Source organism: Syngnathus acus, chromosome 2, assembly GCF_901709675.1.
Source record: "Syngnathus acus chromosome 2, fSynAcu1.2, whole genome shotgun sequence".
Taxonomy (NCBI): Eukaryota; Metazoa; Chordata; class Actinopteri; order Syngnathiformes; family Syngnathidae; genus Syngnathus; species Syngnathus acus.
In genome coordinates, this window is record NC_051088.1 from 161,862 (window position 1) to 181,007 (window position 19,146).

General features: G+C 43.8%; 1 protein-coding gene across 1 annotated transcript in view; it reads right to left on the minus strand.

Moving 5' to 3' along the window:
* LOC119116549 (G-protein coupled receptor 37-like 1) overlaps positions 1-18,415 on the minus strand; it is a 38,365-nt gene extending 19,950 nt beyond the window's left edge. The window contains exons 1-5 of the mRNA XM_037242007.1: positions 18,276-18,415; positions 17,935-18,149; positions 17,771-17,832; positions 17,513-17,713; positions 15,055-15,558 (exon numbers count right to left, since the gene is read on the minus strand). Of these exons, the coding sequence (XP_037097902.1) occupies positions 15,055-15,558; positions 17,513-17,713; positions 17,771-17,832; positions 17,935-18,149; positions 18,276-18,415 (1,122 nt within the window). The remainder of the gene's footprint in view (positions 1-15,054; positions 15,559-17,512; positions 17,714-17,770; positions 17,833-17,934; positions 18,150-18,275) is intronic.
* Positions 18,416-19,146: the final 731 nt, after the last annotated feature.

The following is a 19,146-nucleotide window of genomic DNA, read 5'->3' on the forward strand; positions in this document are numbered from 1 at the left end:
AGAACTTACATAAGACACAGGTAACGAGAGGCAGGTGCGTGTGATTACACTAAACAAGGGCACACAGGAAGGGAGGGGCAAGCACACAGACACAGAACTGGGGACGAGACATGACACATTGTTCCACAGGAAAGCGGCAATTCAAGTTATCTGATCACACTCGAGGATGAGTCAGCCAACCATGGGAGAAGAACAGCTGGTTGAGGAAAGAGGACAAATTCTGCGGGGGTCACGGGCCGACAATTAAAGATTAAAGATTAAAGTCCCAATGATCGTCACACACACACCTGGGTGTGGTGAAATTTGTCCTCTGCATTTAACCCATCCCCGTGTGATTTTAATCCATCCCCTGGGGGAGAGGGGAGCAGTGAGCAGCAGCGGTGCCGCGCTCGGGAATCAGTTGGTGATCTAACCCCCCAATTCCAACCCTTAATGCTGAGTGCCAAGCAGGGAGGCAATGGGTCCCATTTTTATAGTCTTTGGTATGACCCGGCCGGGGTTTGAACCCACAACCTTCCAGTCTCAGGGCGGACACTCTACCACTAGGCCACTGAGCTGGTTGAAGTGCTAATTCACACCACACTACATTCCTTAGCTAATCAGCGTTGCTACAGACACAATCTCCCCTCCCTTTAGTGTAGCAACGCCTCTGTAACCAGGGCAGCCAACACATTAAAAAAAGGAGCACGTGAAGTAAGGACTCAGAATTGATGGAGATCATCTGTCCCAGTGCGCCCCAGTGAAGGGTTCCTGCAAGGAACCAGATCCGCCATCGACAGCGTCCCCGCCCCCAGTTCAAACAGAGGCAGAATAATCCTCTTCCCCCTTGGTGGCCAGGTAGTCCAGCCTGAGCCACTGAAGACAACGGCTACGCGGCAGGTATTTCCAAGTTCTCCCCGGACGGAGCAGAGCTGCGAAGGGGATGGGAATTGTGCTCACCCTCCACCAGTGGGCGTGCCAAGCCCCCAACGGCTGAACAATCACGAGCAATTTTTATCTTGAACTGTTGTTGTTGATAACATTCTGGTCGCCTAAGGCAGAGGGACCGTGTGAGACTTTTCCTGCAAAATAATATCTAGCCGCAGGTTTTTCAATCACTCACAAAATTTGGACTGGAAAAAAAAAAAATTATTATTGCTGTCATTGTATTTTCTTACTTATATGTTTGATTGATCAGGGTTGACATAATCATATGATAAAACAGGAGGGATATGTTAGGGTTTACAGATTATCTTCATCGTATGATTATGTTGGAATGTAACCTGTAATAATTTACCGAGCTTGTCCTGTCTTAACAAAAGTAGTAGACCAAAGTGCTAAGATCTTTTGAACTGATTGACTAGCTGCAGAGGAAGCAATCAAAGTTGCTTTGTTTACACAACGTCGTAAAAGACCCCCTGCTATGCTTTGATCAGCAGGCCAGGGGCTTCAACCCCATCCTGTCCACCCACACCCCCACTCTCAACCCCACTCTGTTTCTCTCAATAAAAATGCTCCTGCATGAGGCCAGAGTCAGACCTCATTCGATCATCGCTGTAAGCACAGCGACGAATGGACTCTCCACCTGCAGGTGTCTAAAAGGACTTACTTGTCTCCCGTGTGGTTCTTGCAAAATAAGTTAGAGTGAGCGCCACCCTAACAAGGTATAACACTCTTAAATGTGTATTTAGACTTCTTATTATTATAACAATTTTTTTTATAAAAAGGTACAAGTGTATGCGCTGCAATTGTGTGGGCACTCCCTGCCTTCTGCTGACAAGTGGGCAACATTCGTGCCATAATTCCTCAATTTAAAAGTTTTATTTTGAATCTTATTTTTATTTAATTTGGGAAAAAAAATCCGCGATGTAGTGAAAACGCGATAAACGAACCGCGATGTAGCAAGGGATGACTGTAATTTGAACTGCAACTGGCGGCGCGGCGCACACGCGGCGTTGTTTACATAAAGGACAAAGGATTCGATCACAGGATTTAATGACTTGGAGTGACAGATTGTTTGATAAAATTGTTGTTTATAATTATATGGGCCTGTGGAATAATTTGAACTGCAACTGACGAGTCCGACGTCAGCGGCGCAGCGCACATGCGTTGTTTACATAAAGGACGAAGATTTTGATCGATGGATTTAATGATTTGGAGTGACACAGATGGTTTGATAATATTGTTTATATAATAGGAATTTGATATATACTTTATATATCGTTATATGGGCCTGTGGAATAATTTGAACTGCAACTGACGACGAGTCCGACGTCAGCGGCGTGGCGCACACGCGGCATTGATTACATAAAGGACGATCGATGGATTTAATGATTTGGAGTGACACAGATGGTTTGATAATGTTGTTTATATAATAGTTATTTGATATATAATTTATATATCGTTATATGGGCCTGTGGAATAATTCGAACTGCAACTGACGACGAGTCCGACGTCAGTGGCGTGGCGCACACGCGGCATTGTTTACATAAAGGACGATCGATGGATTTAATGATTTGGAGTGACACAGATGGTTTGATAAAGGTGTTATTTATGTTATAGTTATTTGTACTGTTAATGTTACGTCAGGCCCGTTCTCAGCTCTTCGTTTGTGTTTATGTCACGTTAGCATACCGTATTGTTTAGACTGTTATTGCTCGTTCATGTCTGTTCTTGGTGTTGGATTTTGTCGAATAAATTTCCCCCAAAATGCGTCTTATACTCTGGTGCGACTTATATGGGGTTTTTTTCACTTCATTGTGCATTTTCAAAGTCAAGTCAAAGTCAAAGTCAGCTTTATTGTCAATTCCTTCATATGCCAAGACACACAAAGAAACCGAAATTCCGTTTCCTCTATCCCACGGTGACGAGACAAACAAGCAGACGACACAAAATAAAAACAAGAAGGCACAAACAATAAATAATAAATAAAATAACAAATAAATAAAATGAGCGATGAATAAATAATAAACCAATAACCCAATAAATAAGCGGAGCAAAACTGAGCCAGTGTGCATACAGCAGACAGTAAGCATAGCGCAAAGAACAGGACGCTACGCAGAAAGGGGGAACGAGTTCAGGATCCTAACAGCCTGGAGTATGAAGCTGTTGGAGAGTCTGGTGGTGCGGGAGCGCAGGCTCCTGTACCGCCTCCCAGAGGGCAGAAGATAAACAAAGAGTGAGCGGGGTGACTCACATCACTCACAATCTTGGTCGCCTTGCGGGTGAGATGGGAGGTGTAAATGTCCTTCAAGGAGGGGAGAGAAGCACCAATAGTCTTACCAGCCGTTTTCACGATGCGCTGCAGGGCCTTCAAGTCGTAGTCAGTGCAGCTGCCACCCCAAACAGCAATACAGCTGGAGAGGACGCTCTCAATGGTGCCGCGGTAAAATGTAGTCATGACGGCCGGAGGAGCGCCCGCTCGCCTGAGTTTCCGAAGGAAGTACAGGCGGCGCTGGGCCTTCTTTGCCAGTGATGCGGTGTTGGTGGACCAGGAGAGATCCTCACTGATGTGCACCCCCAGGAACCTGGCGCTGCTCACTCTCTCCACCACAGCACCGTCGATGGTCAGCGGCAGGTGTTGGGCGTGACCCTTCCGGAAGTCAACAACAATCTCCTTGGTCTTGTCGACGTTCAGCAGGAGGTTGTTGTCCCTGCACCACGTGGTCAGAAGGTCAACCTCCAGCCTGTATTGAGTCTCGTCTCCCTTGGTGATGAGACCCACCAGAGTCGTGTCGTCAGCAAACTTCACTATGCGGTTGTCGCTGTAGGTGGCAGTGCAGTCATGCGTCAGGAGGGTGAAGAGCAGCGGACTGAGCACGCAGCCTTGGGGGGCCCCTGTGCTCAGCGTGATGCTGGCGGAGAGTTTGTCGCCAACACGCACCACCTGTGGCCTCTGACAGAGGAAGTCTAGTAGCCAGTTGCAGAGGCAGGTACTGAGGCCCAGCTTGTCAAGTTTGCTGATGAGACGTTGTGGCACAATGGTGTTGAAGGCAGAACTGAAGTCCACAAACAGCAACCTCACATACGAGTCCCTCCCCTCCTGGTGGGTGAGGGCCGAGTGGAGGGCAGAGCAGATGGCATCCTCAGAGGACCGTTTGGCTCGGTACGCAAACTGGAAGGGGTCAATGGTGGGGGGGAGAACGGATCGGATGTGCTCCATGACAAGCCGCTCAAAGCACTTCATGATGATGGGCGTAAGTGCCACGGGGCGGTAGTCATTGAAGCAGGACGGAGCAGGTTTCTTCGGCACAGGTACGATGGTGGCAGCTTTGAAACACGACGGGACGATGGCCTGCTGCAGGGAAGTGTTAAAGATGTCCGTGAAGACACCCGTCAGCTCACCAGCGCAGTCCTTCAGCGCCCGACCCGGGATGTTGTCCGGGCCCGCCGGCTTACGGATGTTGATAGCGGCAAGCGCCCTCCTCACGCTGTCGGCGGAGAGGCACAGGGGCAGCTCGTGGGAAGGGGGAGTGGCCTTCAGCGGGCAAGTGCTGTCGAGCAGAACCTGCCTGCCGTACTTGTAGCACGACTCAGTACGACGAGACGAACACACAAAACTGCCGGACAAACACTCATTAGACCAGTGGTTCCCAAAGTGGGCGGTACCGCCCCCCTGGGGGCGGTGGAAAGATCTGGGGGGGGCGGTGAGGAAGAAAGGGGCGGTAGGGGGGCGGTAGGGGGGCGGCAGTCGATTTGTACACAACACGCCGCTCTGGCCCAGTCAGATCCGACAGCATAGACTACAAAAGCAAAAGCTCAGGTTTGTAATTTCAAGCTTGTAATGTTCAGAATTTTATCTTATAATAAAAACCGCATTCTGGCGGTCAACATCATCTTGAGTTCAAGTCAACATGAAATTGGGGACTCGCCAGAACGCGCCGTGTTGTGTTGTGTTGAGCTGGTTAGGGCAGTGGTCCCCAACCACCGGGCCGCGGACCGGTACCGGTCCGTGGGTCACTTGGTACCGGGCCGCCAAGCCGCACAGAATTTTTTTTTTTATCGACGATCAATTAATTCAGGTCAAGACACTCGTCCCGGTCACGTGACATGTTTCCCCAGTCGAGCCCGCAAAGCTAATATGTGGCGACAGGCTAACTAACCAGGCAGTGAAGCATTCAAAACTGCTTCAACACATGGAGACCAAGCATCCTGCAATAAAAGACAAACCTTAAATCACTTCGGGTGTCATTGTCTCCGATTACGTCTAGATGGGACCGGCTCGTTTCTGAGAAACAAACTCAGTGCTCCCACTAATTCAACGTAATGGTAATGATATTATAAATGTATTATTTATTTATTTATATAAATGTATTATTTATTTATATAAATGCCGGTCCGCGAAAATATGCCTGGGGGGGGGGGGGGCGCTAGGAATTCACTGGGGAGCCAAAGGGGGCGCCAGCCTGCAAAAGTTTGGGAACCACTGCATTAGACGAACAAAAGCCGTTCATTTTATGGCTGATGCGACGTATATTCCGGAGCGACTTTTAGTCTGAAAAATACGGTAATTACCCACAGTATTTTATAGATAATGCCAAAACTATAAATGATAAGAATGAAGTAGCTAATAAATTTAATAACTTTTTTGTAAATATTGGACCAAAACTAGCTGAGGAAATTAGACAATCAAGAATAGATAATGACAAATTAATAGATAGAAATACAAATTCTGTTTCTGAAGCCTGTAATAGAAAAAGAAATGATATAGTACATTCCTGCTAAAACAAGACATCCACTGATTTCAAAGATACTGACATGAAAACAGTAAAAACAGTCATTCACGGTACAGTCAAACCTAGATTTTCGACCACAATCCGTTCCAGAAGGCGGTTCGAGAAGTGAATCGTTCGAATTTCGAATCTATTTTTCCCATTACAAATAACGGAAAAAAAATGAATCCGTTCCAAGACTTAAAATAAACGCCTTTTTTAAGCATTGTTTCATTTGCCCATTTTTTCCGATCGCGCAACTGCAGCGCACCGCTGAACACGCAACCGTAGCGCGCCGCCGACCGCGCAACTGCACCGCGCTGGTCGCATTATTGTGACAGAGCCATCGCTGAAATTTAGAAAATATTTTTAAAGTCCTGATGTACTTTCCAAAACTTAAGTGGAACTTAAGCTTAATTTGGTCCAATCGCGCAACTGCAGCGCACCAGGCGCTCACTGTCGCATTGCTTTAAGAGCGTCTTTGTGTTTTAGAATGACTGTACTGCTCCCATTTGCTTTCTTTGGAGGCATGATTAGGGGTTAATACAATCCTCAAAGTAACGAAAATACAATCACAACGAACGGAGTCAGTCGGCATCCAGGCCGCGCGGTCGGGCTTTCTCGGGTCCTCTCGGCTCATCTCGCGAGGTTCGACCTCCGAATTTTTGTTCGACAACCGAAGCAAAAAAATCTCGAATTTTTCGTTCGAATTCCGATTTGTTCGAGAACCGGGACGTTCCGAGGTTTGACTGTATCTGCAAACAATTAACAGCTTGTCACTGCAAACTGATCAATTTCCCAACAATATGAAAATAGCAAAGGTCATTCCACTGTTCAAAACTGGAGACAACACCTCTTCACTAATTACAGGCCCATCTCTATTCTCCCACAATTCTCAAAGAAGTTTTCATCAGCAGGCTGGATAATTTTATAGAAGAACATGGTTTACTTACAGACAATCAATATGGATTCTGAGGCAACCGATCTACATCACATGCACTAATTTAATTAATGGAAGAAATACTAACTAACTCTATGGATAAAAAGAAATATGCAGTGGGGTTGTTTATCGATTTAAATAAAGCATTTGATACAATAAACCATGATATATTAATACATAAACTAGAACAATATAAGATCAGGAGTATAGCACTACATTGGACAATAAGTTATTTAAAAGACAGGAAGCAATTTGTAAAATTAGAAGATGTACAGTCAAGCTGGTTGAACATTGTTTGTGGTGTGCCACAGGGGTCAGTGTTGGGACCAAAATTGTTTATCATGTACATCAGGGGTCCCCAACCGGTAACGGTCCGTGGGTTACTTGGTACCGGGCCGCCTAGCCGCACAGGAGAAAAAAAAAAAACATATATGTATTTTTTATTAACGATCAATTCATTCTGGTCAAGACGCTCGTCCCGGTCACGTGACATGTTTGTTTTTATGCCAGTCGTATCATTTTATTTCACCATATTTATATATTTATTATAAATGTATTATTTATTTATATAAATGTATTATTTATTTATATAAAGGCCGGTCCGCAAAAATATTTCTGACGCGTTGTTTCCGATTACGCCTAGATGGGACCGGCTCGTTTCTGAGAAACAAGCTCGGTGCTCCCAATAAACAACGTAATGGTGAGTTTTATTTTTATGTGGTTTATATTTGTTTTTATGCCAGTCGTATCATTTTATTTCATCGTATTTATATATTCATTATAAATGTATTATTTAATTATATAAATGTATTATTTATTTATATAAAGGCCGGTCCGCAAAAATATTTCTGACGCGTAACCGGTCCGCGGCGCAAAAAAGGTTGGGGACCACTGATGTACATAAATGACATACAGGACTGTCTCAGAAAATTTGAATATTGTGATAAAGTACTTTATTTTCTGTAATGCAATTAAAAAAACAGAAATGTCACACATTCTGGATTCATTACTAATCAACTGAAATATTGCAAGCCTTTTATTATTTTAATATTGCTGATTATGGCATACAGCTTAAGAAAACTCAAATATCCTATCTCAAAATATTAGAATATTTCCTCAGACCGAGTAAAAAAAAAGATTTATAACGGCAAAACAAAATCAAACATTTGAAAATGTCCATTAATGCACTGAGTACTTGGTTGGGAATCTTTTTGCACGGATTACTGCATCAATGCGGCGTGGCATGGAGGCAATCAGCCTGTGGCATTGCTGAGGTGTTGTGGATGCCCAGGATGCTTCAATAGCGGCCTTTAGCTCATTTGCATTATTGGGTCTGGTGTCTTTCAGCTTCTTCTCTACAATATCCCATAAATTATCTGTGGAGTTCAGGTCAGGGGAATTGGCAGGCCAATCGAGGACAGTAATGCCATGGTCAGTACACCATTTACTGGTGGTTTTGACACTGTGGGCAGGTGCCAGATCATGTTGGAAAATGAAATCATCATCTCCATAGAGCTTTTCAGCAGACGGAAGCATGTAAGTGCTCTAAAATGTGCATTTACTCTGGACTTGATGAAACACAGTGGACCGACACCAGCAGCTGACATGGTTCCCCAAACCATCGCTGACTGTGGGAACTTCACACTGGATTTCAAGCAACTTGGATTTTGCTCCTCTCCAGCCTTTCTCCAGACTCTGGCGCCTTGACTTCCAAATGAAATACAAAACTTGCTTTCGTCTGAAAAGAGGACTTTGGACCACTCTGCAACTGTCCAGTGCTTCTTTTCCATAGCCCAAGTCAGACGCTTCAGAAGTGGCTTGACCATGAGAATACGGCTATTGTAGGCCATTTCCCGGACACGTCTGTGAACAATGGCTTTTGATACCTGGACTCCAGCTTCAGTCCACTCTCTTTGAAGCTCCCCCAAATTCTGGAAGCGACTCTTCTTCACAATGCGGTTAAAGCTGCGGTCATCTCTCTTGGTTGTGCAGCGTTTCCTGCCACATTTCCCCCTTCCAACAGACTTTTTGTGGATGTGCTTTGAAACTGCACTCTGTGAACAGCTTGCTCTTTGAGAAATGTCTTTTTGTGTCTTACCCTCCTGATGGAGGGTGTCAATGATGGTCCTCTGGACAGCAGTCAGATCAGCAGTCTTCCCCATACTTGTGATTTAGTTTACTGAACCAAGCTGAGTGTTTTTCAAGGCTCAGGAAACCCTTGCAGGTGTTTCGAGTTAATTAGACGATTCAAGTGATTAGTTGAATACCCTACTAGTTTACTTTTTCATGATATTCTAATATTTTGAGATAGGATATTTGAGTTTTCTTAAGCTGTATGCCATAATCAGCAATATTAGAATAATAAAAGGCTTGCAATATTTCAGTTGATTAGCAATGAATCCAGAATGTATGACATTTTTGTTTTTTTAATTGCATTACAGAAAATAAAGAAGTTTATCACAATATTCCAATTTTCTGAGACAGTCCTGTATGTAAAACTTCTCAATTACTCAAATTCATTCTGTTTGCTGATGACACAAGCATCCTTGGTACAGGTGAGAATTTGCAGCAACTTTTGAACAATATTATTAGATTCTTATTTTCAGACAAATGCTAGAAATTTTTCATTGTTGCCTGCTGCCGACAGTTTCGACTGCGCATCAACTCGCCGGATGACGGCTCTGAGGAAGACTGGAGTGCGCAGGCGAAACTATCAGCAGCAAGTAACAACGAAACATTTCTAGCATTTGTCTGAAAATAAGAATCTAATAATAGCATTCAGAAGACAATATGAAACTAATCGAAATAAGCTTTTGAACAATATCACATTAGAATTCATCAAAATAAAATCTTGGTTCAATACAAATAAGATACCATTAAACTTAAGCAAAACAAAATTCATTGTATTCAGTAATAGAAAGATTGACAGCAAAGCAGCAGTACAGATAGAGGGTGTTCGCATTGAAAGAATACATGAAATCAAATTTCTTGGTGTGATAATAAACGACAAAATCTGCTGGAGACCTCACATTAAATATATCTGTACTAAAATGTCTAAAAGCATTTCAGTCTGTCAAACCTGCACTTTTTATTAAAGTGACCGGCTTCCCATCAAAGGGTTCGATAAGCCGGGGTGAAGGGACTTGTCCGTCTCTGACCACCCGAGTTAAATTAATTCTAAAAGAATCAATATCATCTCTTTATGACGCCAATCCCTCTCAAGTCAAACGACGCTCGTGCTGAGTAACTCAAATTTGAGGCACGTCGTCAGAATAACCGCGCCATAATGATGGCTCCCTTCCGCTGTTTGAGGCTTTTGTTATGTTACAGATATTTTTAAATGTCTTTGTTAAGGCCTCAAGGATTCGTTGATTTACTAGAGCGCACTCGCCCTAGTTGTGCCGAAGTAACTATTTATATGGGTCTGCTCTACTTTGTTGCCGAAGTAGCGAGCCTACTTGTCTTTATTCGATGAAAAATCGAATTAATGGAAGTATGACAATAATAGTATTTGAGAAGAAATTTGATACATTAATCATTCATTCTAAAACTATATATAAACTCCTAACAATTGAAATGCTTCAACCAACTCAATTGTTTAAACGAATGATATTTCTTTTAAAACGAATCAAATGTTTAAACGAATTATAATTATCCTTCAAATAATTTTTGAAGGCAATTTAATGCGTCAATTGTCCGAGTTAGACTAAGACGCGGCCCGACAAATACAGGACGGGCCCGCGACCAACGAACAATTAAATGGATTTGAATCCAACAATAATCCGACTAGTCTACTTTAAACACCCTCGTTAATTTTATTTATCACGGTCCAATTTTATACCATAATAATTACCTGTAACCAAATCAAATTGTTAGATCAAAAATAAACCATCGATTGCATATACCATACAAATCAGCGCACAACGAATTAAATGATTATGCAAGCCACATTTATTGAAAAAGTATGATATAGAATTACAAATCTTAATTCTTCCAACAACTTGAACAATTTCACTCACTGATACCCGTGCAAATAAAATCATTCAGTCACGGAGTCCTTTTGATTATAAAACATAAATCAGTAAAGCAGGAAAAGGTAGCTACCAGTTGTATGCTATTTTTGGTGGAAATAAAGTCGAGTGATTAGTTCGCTTTTATTTCTAGAATTCAACCTTTTGAATATTTCTTACTGATTAACATGTCAAAATATTTGAATCAACCTTTTTGAATATTTCTTACTGATTAACATATGTCAAAACATTTGAATCAACCTTTTGAATATTTCTTACTGATTAACATATGTCAAAACATTTGAATCAACCTTTTGAATATTTCTTAACACACCACCATATTCTAATGGTAGTGGGCACCTTGGTCCAATAATGTGATAATATTGCTTTAAGCTGTTACTGAATATATGTAGCCAAGCAAAGAAATAAAATAAAAAATCCAAACATTTGTGCTTCCATGTGTGACCCAAAACCGACCCCTTGCTATTCTGTTTATCCATATTTTTGCTAGTTCAGCTTGTTTTGCTCGACTGCCCCTTCTGGTCTCATGTAAAGGTTTGGCACCATCTCTTGGAAAAATTTGGAATTTCAGCAATGCCAATTTACCCAATAACTCTCTATTCACATTTTGCACCATCTGCTGCTAAAATTTGGAATTTCAGCTATACTCACTTTTTGCACCATCTGCATTTCCCATCCACCATGTTACTTGACAAGTCATAGCTAAAATACGACACTATTTAAACAGCAAATCACTCCGTATTCTGTTCTATTCCCTGGTTTCACCGTACTTAATTTATTGCATAGAGGTCTGGGGCAACACATTCAAATGTTCATTAGAGCCATTATTCATCCTTCAAAAAAGAGCCATAAGATTCATCAATAAAGTCATCAAAAAACATTGAACATACCAATCCATTATTCATAAAGTCAAAAGTAATCAAATTGCAAGATACCATAGATTTAATGACAGCACAATTCATGTATAAAGCCAGAAATAATTCATTGCCAAAACAACTACATATTTCATGGTTTCAAGGTTTCATGATAGAAGAGGAGGTTACGAATCGAGAGAGCCATTAAACTTCAGAGTACAAAATTGCCGGACCACAATCAAAAAACATTGCATAACAATCTACGGAGTGAAGCTATGGAACAGCCTTAGCACGGAAATGAAACAATGCCCAACCATCAACCAATTTAAAAATAAATACAAACTATCGATCTGGGCCAAATACAGGGAACAGGGGTAGGATGGGTATTGTAAAACAGTCCTATCTGTGTTATTATATAAATATGGTATTGATTATAATGTATTGATGATTATATCATTGATTATTATTGATTATTTTGATTATTGCATATTAGTACATATGTTGCTATTGTTCTGATTTTTTGCATATTACATAAGTATAATAATGTGTGTGGTATATAATTATGGTATATTAGTACATAGGTATAGAAATATGTATGGTACATGATTATTATATATTATTGCATAAGTATGGTAATGTGTACTGTATATATTTATGGTATATATATCTGTAAATATAAATATGATACTAGTCAAATCTAGTATTATATAAATGTGGTATTGATATGGCGAAATGTGTGGTATGATATAAATATGCTAGTATGTTGATTGTTGTATAAATATGTTAGTATATTGATTATTGTATATGGATATGTAGTGTTATAAATATGGTAGTATATTGATTATTGAATATGGATATGTAGTGTTATAAATATGGTAGTATATTGATTATTGAATATGGATATGTAGTGTTATAAATATGGTAGTATATTGATTATTGACTATGGATATGTAGTGTTATAAATATGGTATTACTGAATACAGCTGATGTATGGCAAATTGAATATTGGAAATGTATATACAATATAATAATATATACAGTCAAACCTCGGTTTTCGACCACAATCCGTTCCAGAAGGCGGTTCGAATTCCGAATCTATTTTTCCCATTACAAATAATGGAAGAAAATGTAATCCGTTCCAAGACAAAAACCCCGCCTTTTTTAAGTATTTTTTTCCGATCGCGCAACTGCAGCGCACCGCCGAACGCGCAACCGTAGCGCGCCGCCGATCGCGCAACTGCACCGCGCTGGTCGCATGATGATGACTAGCCGTCGCTGAAATTTAGAAAATATTTTTAAAGTCCTGATATACTTTCCAAAATTTAAGTGGACCTCAGTGCGAGGGAGCTTAATTTTGTCCCATCGCGCAACTGCAGCGCACCGCCGAACGTGTAACTGCAGCGCACAGCCGAATGCGCAACCGTAGCGCGCTGCCGACCGCGCAACTCGGGTCCTATCGGTTCATCTCGCGAGGTTCGACCTCCTTCGACAACCGAAGCAAAAAAATCTCGAATTTTTCATTCGATTTCCGATTTGTTCGAGAACCGGGACGTTCGAAAAGTTGGAAGTCTTTAACTTCTTCCTACTCCTTTTCGAGCTGTCCTAATTGTTGTTGTTTAAGTTATTTACGACTTACTTGGGACATTTTGTTATTGTCCTGTTTTCTTTTTTTCCTTTTACATTTTCCTGATATCTTTTCCTGTTTTTAAGCTGGAAATAAAATTGATTCATTCAATTATGAGAGTGCAACATGCTGTTGGGCAAGCTTAGGCTCCCCACATTCAAAGAGAGTATGTATATATGTGTAGGCCTGTCACGACAATTACTATATCAACTTATTAGTCGATAAGAAAAGTAGGACAAAATAGTTTTTGTCAGAATCCATTAATGGTCATTTGAATGCAGTTTTGTTTACTACATACTACATCATCAATATTCACTCCTGATTTTTCCCTCTTCTCTGTCAACGTGTACCTGTGGGAGCCAGCACACAAGCAAGCGCAGATACACACACGTGCGCACGCACACACACACACACACACACACACACACACACACACACACACACACACACACACAGCGTGGTAGCCTGTCACTCCTGCTTACTTGCTGGTGTTCAAATATCAACAGTCTTCCAAGACCAAGTTTATTTTGTCTCAGTCTGGTCCCCAGTTTGGCCATTGATTTTTCTTTTTCTATAAGAAAGTCTGTAAAGTGCATGTGCCATTTATTTTCATAGTCACAGATAGAAAAAGACTGACACACACGCACCCGCACACGCACCCGCACACGCACGCACGCACGCACGCACAGTCACACACACACACACAAACACGCACACACAAATGATTTTCAACTAAATTTGATTCAGGACGTGACATCTCAATCTCGTATTTGGTTAATCAACACAATTCAGTCACAAATACAAATGTAATCACCACTTAAAGGTGGTAGATCTTCCTTTTTAAGCAGTCTTTTTTGGCATAAAACAATTGACGCTGGTCTGTGATGAACTTGTAACAAGGTTTGCAGCTCACAGATGCCGGCAGCAGGACATTACCCTATCTATCGTTCAGCACTATCCACTCTGTAGCGATCTTTGTGGGTGTGTCCTACGTTACTTTAGGTGCAACATGTGTTCTCGCTGCAGTGGTCCAAAATGTACATGCAGCACACTCAATTGTGATTGTAATTGAGTGACGAAAAACATCGATATGGCGGGCAACACCATCTTTGTTTACACTGAAACTGTAAAAAATATGCGCTGTTTGGTCAAAACATGAAGAAATAGGTCACATCAGCATAAATTATTCAGAGTTAAAACGAAATAGTTTTACTATGTGGTTGAATTACTCATAACAAAATGTGTGGAAACTATATATTAACTGTAAAACTCTCTATATAAATATTTAAAGAGATTGTCTTACCCAGATATTGGAACAAAATATCATGTTACAAAATATAGCTTGTGGCCTATATCATTTAGAGTGATAGTTTTTGGGAAAATAATTGTCTGGAAAAAATATTTTTTGTGACAGGCCTCTATTTATCCATCCATCCATTTTCTGAACCGCTTAGTCCCCACGGGGGTCGCGGGAGTGCCGGAGCCTATCCCAGCCGTCATCGGGCAGTAGGCGGGGGACACCCTGAACCGGTTGCCAGCCAATCGCAGGGCACACAGAGACAAACAACCATTTGCACTCGCACCTAGGGACAATTTGGAGTCTTCAATCGGCCTACCAAGCATGTTTTTGGGATGTGGGAGGAAACCGGAGTGCCCGGAGAAAACCCACGCGGGCCCGGGGAGAACATGCAAACTCCACACAGGGAGGGCCGGAGGTGGAATCGAACCCGCACCCTCCTAACTGTGAGGCGGACGTGCTACCCAGTGCACCACCGAGCCGCCCTCTATTTATGATTTAAATAATGGATATGTAGTGGTAGGTAGGGCGGCTCGGTGGCGCACTGGGTAGCACGTCCGCGTGTTGTCATGATGATTTATTTTCAGAGTTGGCCAAACCTTTCAAAGCCCCACCTACCTCCATGTAAGGCACTAATCGGCAGGTAATGTTGGGCAGGATGCGGCGGTATGACAGCCAGTTGACGAGTTCCACAGGCAGGCACATCAGCAGCAACAGGAAGTCCCAAAATGCAGTGCTGGCCAGCAGATAGTTCCAGGCTGACCTCATGTCGAAGTTATTAAACACAATGCACATGACTGCCATGTGGCCCACCACACCGACCACTTGCAGCAAGCCAGCCTCCAGCACAATGGAATAGGTGATGTAGGAGCTGTGCCTCAGTGAGTAGAAAGGATTAAAGAGTCCAGGGGGGTGGTTTTGAGTGGCATCCACTGTGTCTGTTATGTTCATGAGTTGGGTGACTTGGGTCGATGTCACTAAGTCTTTTTCATAAGACAGTCTGAAGGTGGATTGCTGAACCTCCTCATCAGCCTCGCGAGCCAAGCGCCGGTGCTGCTCCAGATCTACGTCCAGTACCTCTAGGACAGTGGACTCATTGAGAGTTGTGGTGGCTGCAAGAATCTGCCACAGAAACAGAACATGGACCAAAGTGAAAGATGATGCCATGGTAGAAGATCTGAAGAGTCCAAGCAGAGAGTTCAGGATTCACCACAAAGTTTCAAAGTTAACTTCACAAATGATCTTTCTTGTTTTCAGATCCTCACGTGTTCAATGTTGGACCTCAACAAGTCAAGAAGACGGATGGAACATGGTGATTATGCTGATGGTGGTGGAGGGGGGGTCCTACAGCCAGTGGCAGGGCTGCTGCGTCTAGGATGAATGCAGCAGAGTTAATGAACGTATTGCAAGAAGTCTGTGGGACCAACAGCACAAGCGTGTGCAGACTCACGCACAATTTCACCTTCTGCTGCCCCCTGCTGCTCATTCAGGTGAAAACTGCCATTCAAAAAACTAGCTCTCGCCTGTTCTGTTAAACGATAGCAGTGAGATCAGGACGATACAGCACACCCAAGCGTCATAGTTAATGTGTCAATCAAACATAAACATGTCTATAACAAGTGTGAAGAAATAAAGAACATGTCAATGACAGGTGTCAATCAATCATGAACATACGTATGTATGTGGCAAATGTAATACAATTGTGTACTGTATGTCTACGAAAACTGTCAATCAATCATGTACATATAACTTCAGCAATGTTTTCAAATTAAAGAAGTGGTTCTGAACCTTTTTTTACACCTGATCAGTACAAAGCATTTACAAATAAATGAATAAATAAATAAGACCTAAAACAGATGCCTGATTTATTCAAACAGATTCATTAAATGGAACTCAATTTGTTGGCCTATCGTAAAATCATGTTAAAATGGAAAGTTATATCTGAAAAAAGAAAGAAAAAATAATTATTAGTAAAGATTTGTGCACATAAAAAAAGCAAGAAGTGTGACAGATCGGACAGTACAGCCAAATGCAAAGTGAAGCAGTCTTTATTGTGGAGGGAGAGGGGAACGTTGGAGGGCTGAAGCGTCGAACGGGCGAGGCTGCGCTCGTCGGGTGTGGATAGCCGGATGGTAAGCCAGGGGAAGGAGCTGGCGGCTGGACTTCGCACTGGCGAGGACTGTACGTGGCGGACGGGTGATCTCCAAGGAGAGCAACTGCGGACTGACAAGGTAGCACTGGACAGAAAGGAACAGCACCGAATCATAAAGAAACGGGGAGTCAAGCTTACAAGGACCGGTGTGCACGGAGACATCACGAGACAAGCTGACAAGCATTGTCGCGCTGGCCGCGCTAATATAGCGCTCCCAATGAGCCCGTAACAAGCGACAGCAATCCTGGTGATAAGGGGGCATGGCTGGATGACACCGGCGCGTGACAGAACCCCCCACCCCCCACAAGGGACGGCTCCCGACTGTCAGGGTTTTCCAAACTACCTTGATCGTATGATTATGTTGGAATGTAACCTGTAATAAATAACCTAGCCTGTCCCATCCTACACAACGTCGTAAAACACCCCTTGCTATGTTTTGACTAGAAGTCAAGGGCTTTCTCTATCCAGTCCACTCTCACCCCCACCCTGTTTCTCTTAATAAAAAGGCTCTTGCGAGAGGCCAGAGTCAGACCTCATTCGATCATCGCTGTACGCACAGCGACGAATGGACTCTCCACCTGCAGGTGTCTAAAAGGGCAAACTGTCTCCCGTGTGGTTCTTGCAAAATAAGTTAGAGTGAGCACCACTCTAACACCGACGACCCCAGGAACAGCCCACCCCAACACCGAACGGGCAGGTGGGGTGGAATCAATACTCCGTCAAAGCATCCAAATCGGCAGCCGACGCCGAAGCAGCTGACGCGGGCGCAGGAGGCGGTGAGGCCGGGGCGCGGTGCAGCGACGGACCTTCCCCACAGACCATCTCCCTCCGACACGGACGCCCTCGCCAGGGGCCCGGCTGGCCCGGATGGAGGCGGTGGAACTCCGCGACGAGTGAGGGGTCGAGGATCCAGCGACTCGGCACCCAGGAGCGGTGCGACTCATCGTACCCCTCCCAATCGACGAGGTACTGGAGCCTGTGGCCGCGCCGCCGCGACCGGAGCAAGGAGCGGACGGTGTAAACCGGCTCTCCCTCGACGAGCCGGGGCGGCAGAGGAGCAGACGCCGCCGCCAAGGGGCTCTCAAACACGGGTCTCACCCGAGAGACGTGGAACGTGGGATGGAGCTAGGAAGGCGCAGACGAACAGTGGCATCGCTCGCTCCACTGCCGAACGCCCCCCACCCCCCAGTCCAGCAACGGGTTGTGCAGCTGCCGCCAGGGAAGCCCCAAGATGAGCCGCTGCTCTGGGAGAGTCAGGAGAAAAAACGGAATCATCTCATGGTGATTGCCCGAGAGAAGTAACCTGACTGGCTCCGTGATGGAAGTCACCTCGCCAATCAGCCGACCGTCAATGGCATGAGCGGGGATTGACGGGCTCAGGGGCAGGTACTTGATCTCCCACTGACTTTCCAAACTGATATTACCTTCCGCTCCAGAATCCACCAAGGCTGCCACGTTGTGGTCGCCCGCTGCAAACTGGATGCGTGCTTGTAGCGTGAAGGAGCTGGAACTCGAACGGGAACTGGGTGAGCAGATGTTAGTCGGGTTCACGCGGATCCCCCTGACGCCGCGCGAGCTCTGGACTTTTAACGGACATCCGACTGCCCGATGGCCACCCTCCCCACAGTACAGGCACCGCCCTTGCGTGAGCCGTCGGCGGTGTTCCTCCGCGGGAAGGCGGGCTCACCCCAATTCCCTCGGCTCGGTGGGCGGGGCGGTCAATGGAAGCTGAACGGGCGGACAAGGGTGGCTGCGCGGGCTGCGCGGCGCTCCTCGCTCCTCGATGTGTGCATAAGCAATACAGCTAGACACCCTCATGTGACTCATGTCAGGTTTTTTCCTGTACCATTTTTTGTATGGTGTTTCATTCTTCAGGACAGATGTGGGCAGCCTGTTCTGAATGTAAGCTGCTGTGGCTACAGCTTCTGCCCAGTACATTTTTGGCAACCTCGCATGTGATAGCATGCTTCTAGCTGCTTCAACCAATGTTCTGTTTTTTCTTTCTGCAACACCATTTAGCTGTGGCGAGTGAAGTACAGTCATTTCATGATGGATGCCTTGAACCCGCAAATATTCTTGAAATTCCCTTGACGTGTATTCACCACCATTTTCTGTTCTCAACCTTGTCAAATATTAATCACACTCATTTGATAGATAGATAGATAGATAGATAGATAGATAGATAGATAGATAGGTAGGTAGGTAGGTAGGTAGGTAGGTAGGTAGGTAGGTAGGCAGGTAGATAGATAGATAGATAGATAGATAGATAGATAGATAGATAGATAGATAGATAGATAGATAGATAGATAGATAGATAGATAGATAGATAGATAGATAGATAGATAGATAGATAGATAGATAGATAGATAGATAGATAGATAGAGAGCGGCACGGCGACTAACGGTCGCCAGCAAATGTATTTTGTTGTCTCGATGATTTGGTGTGTTAACGAGAGTATTTCATTTATGGTTATTTAATATAGCGGAACCGTTACGCGCAGTTAGTTGTGTAATGTGTGCCATCTACTAGTGTTGTGTGACATCAGAAGTTGTCTCTCA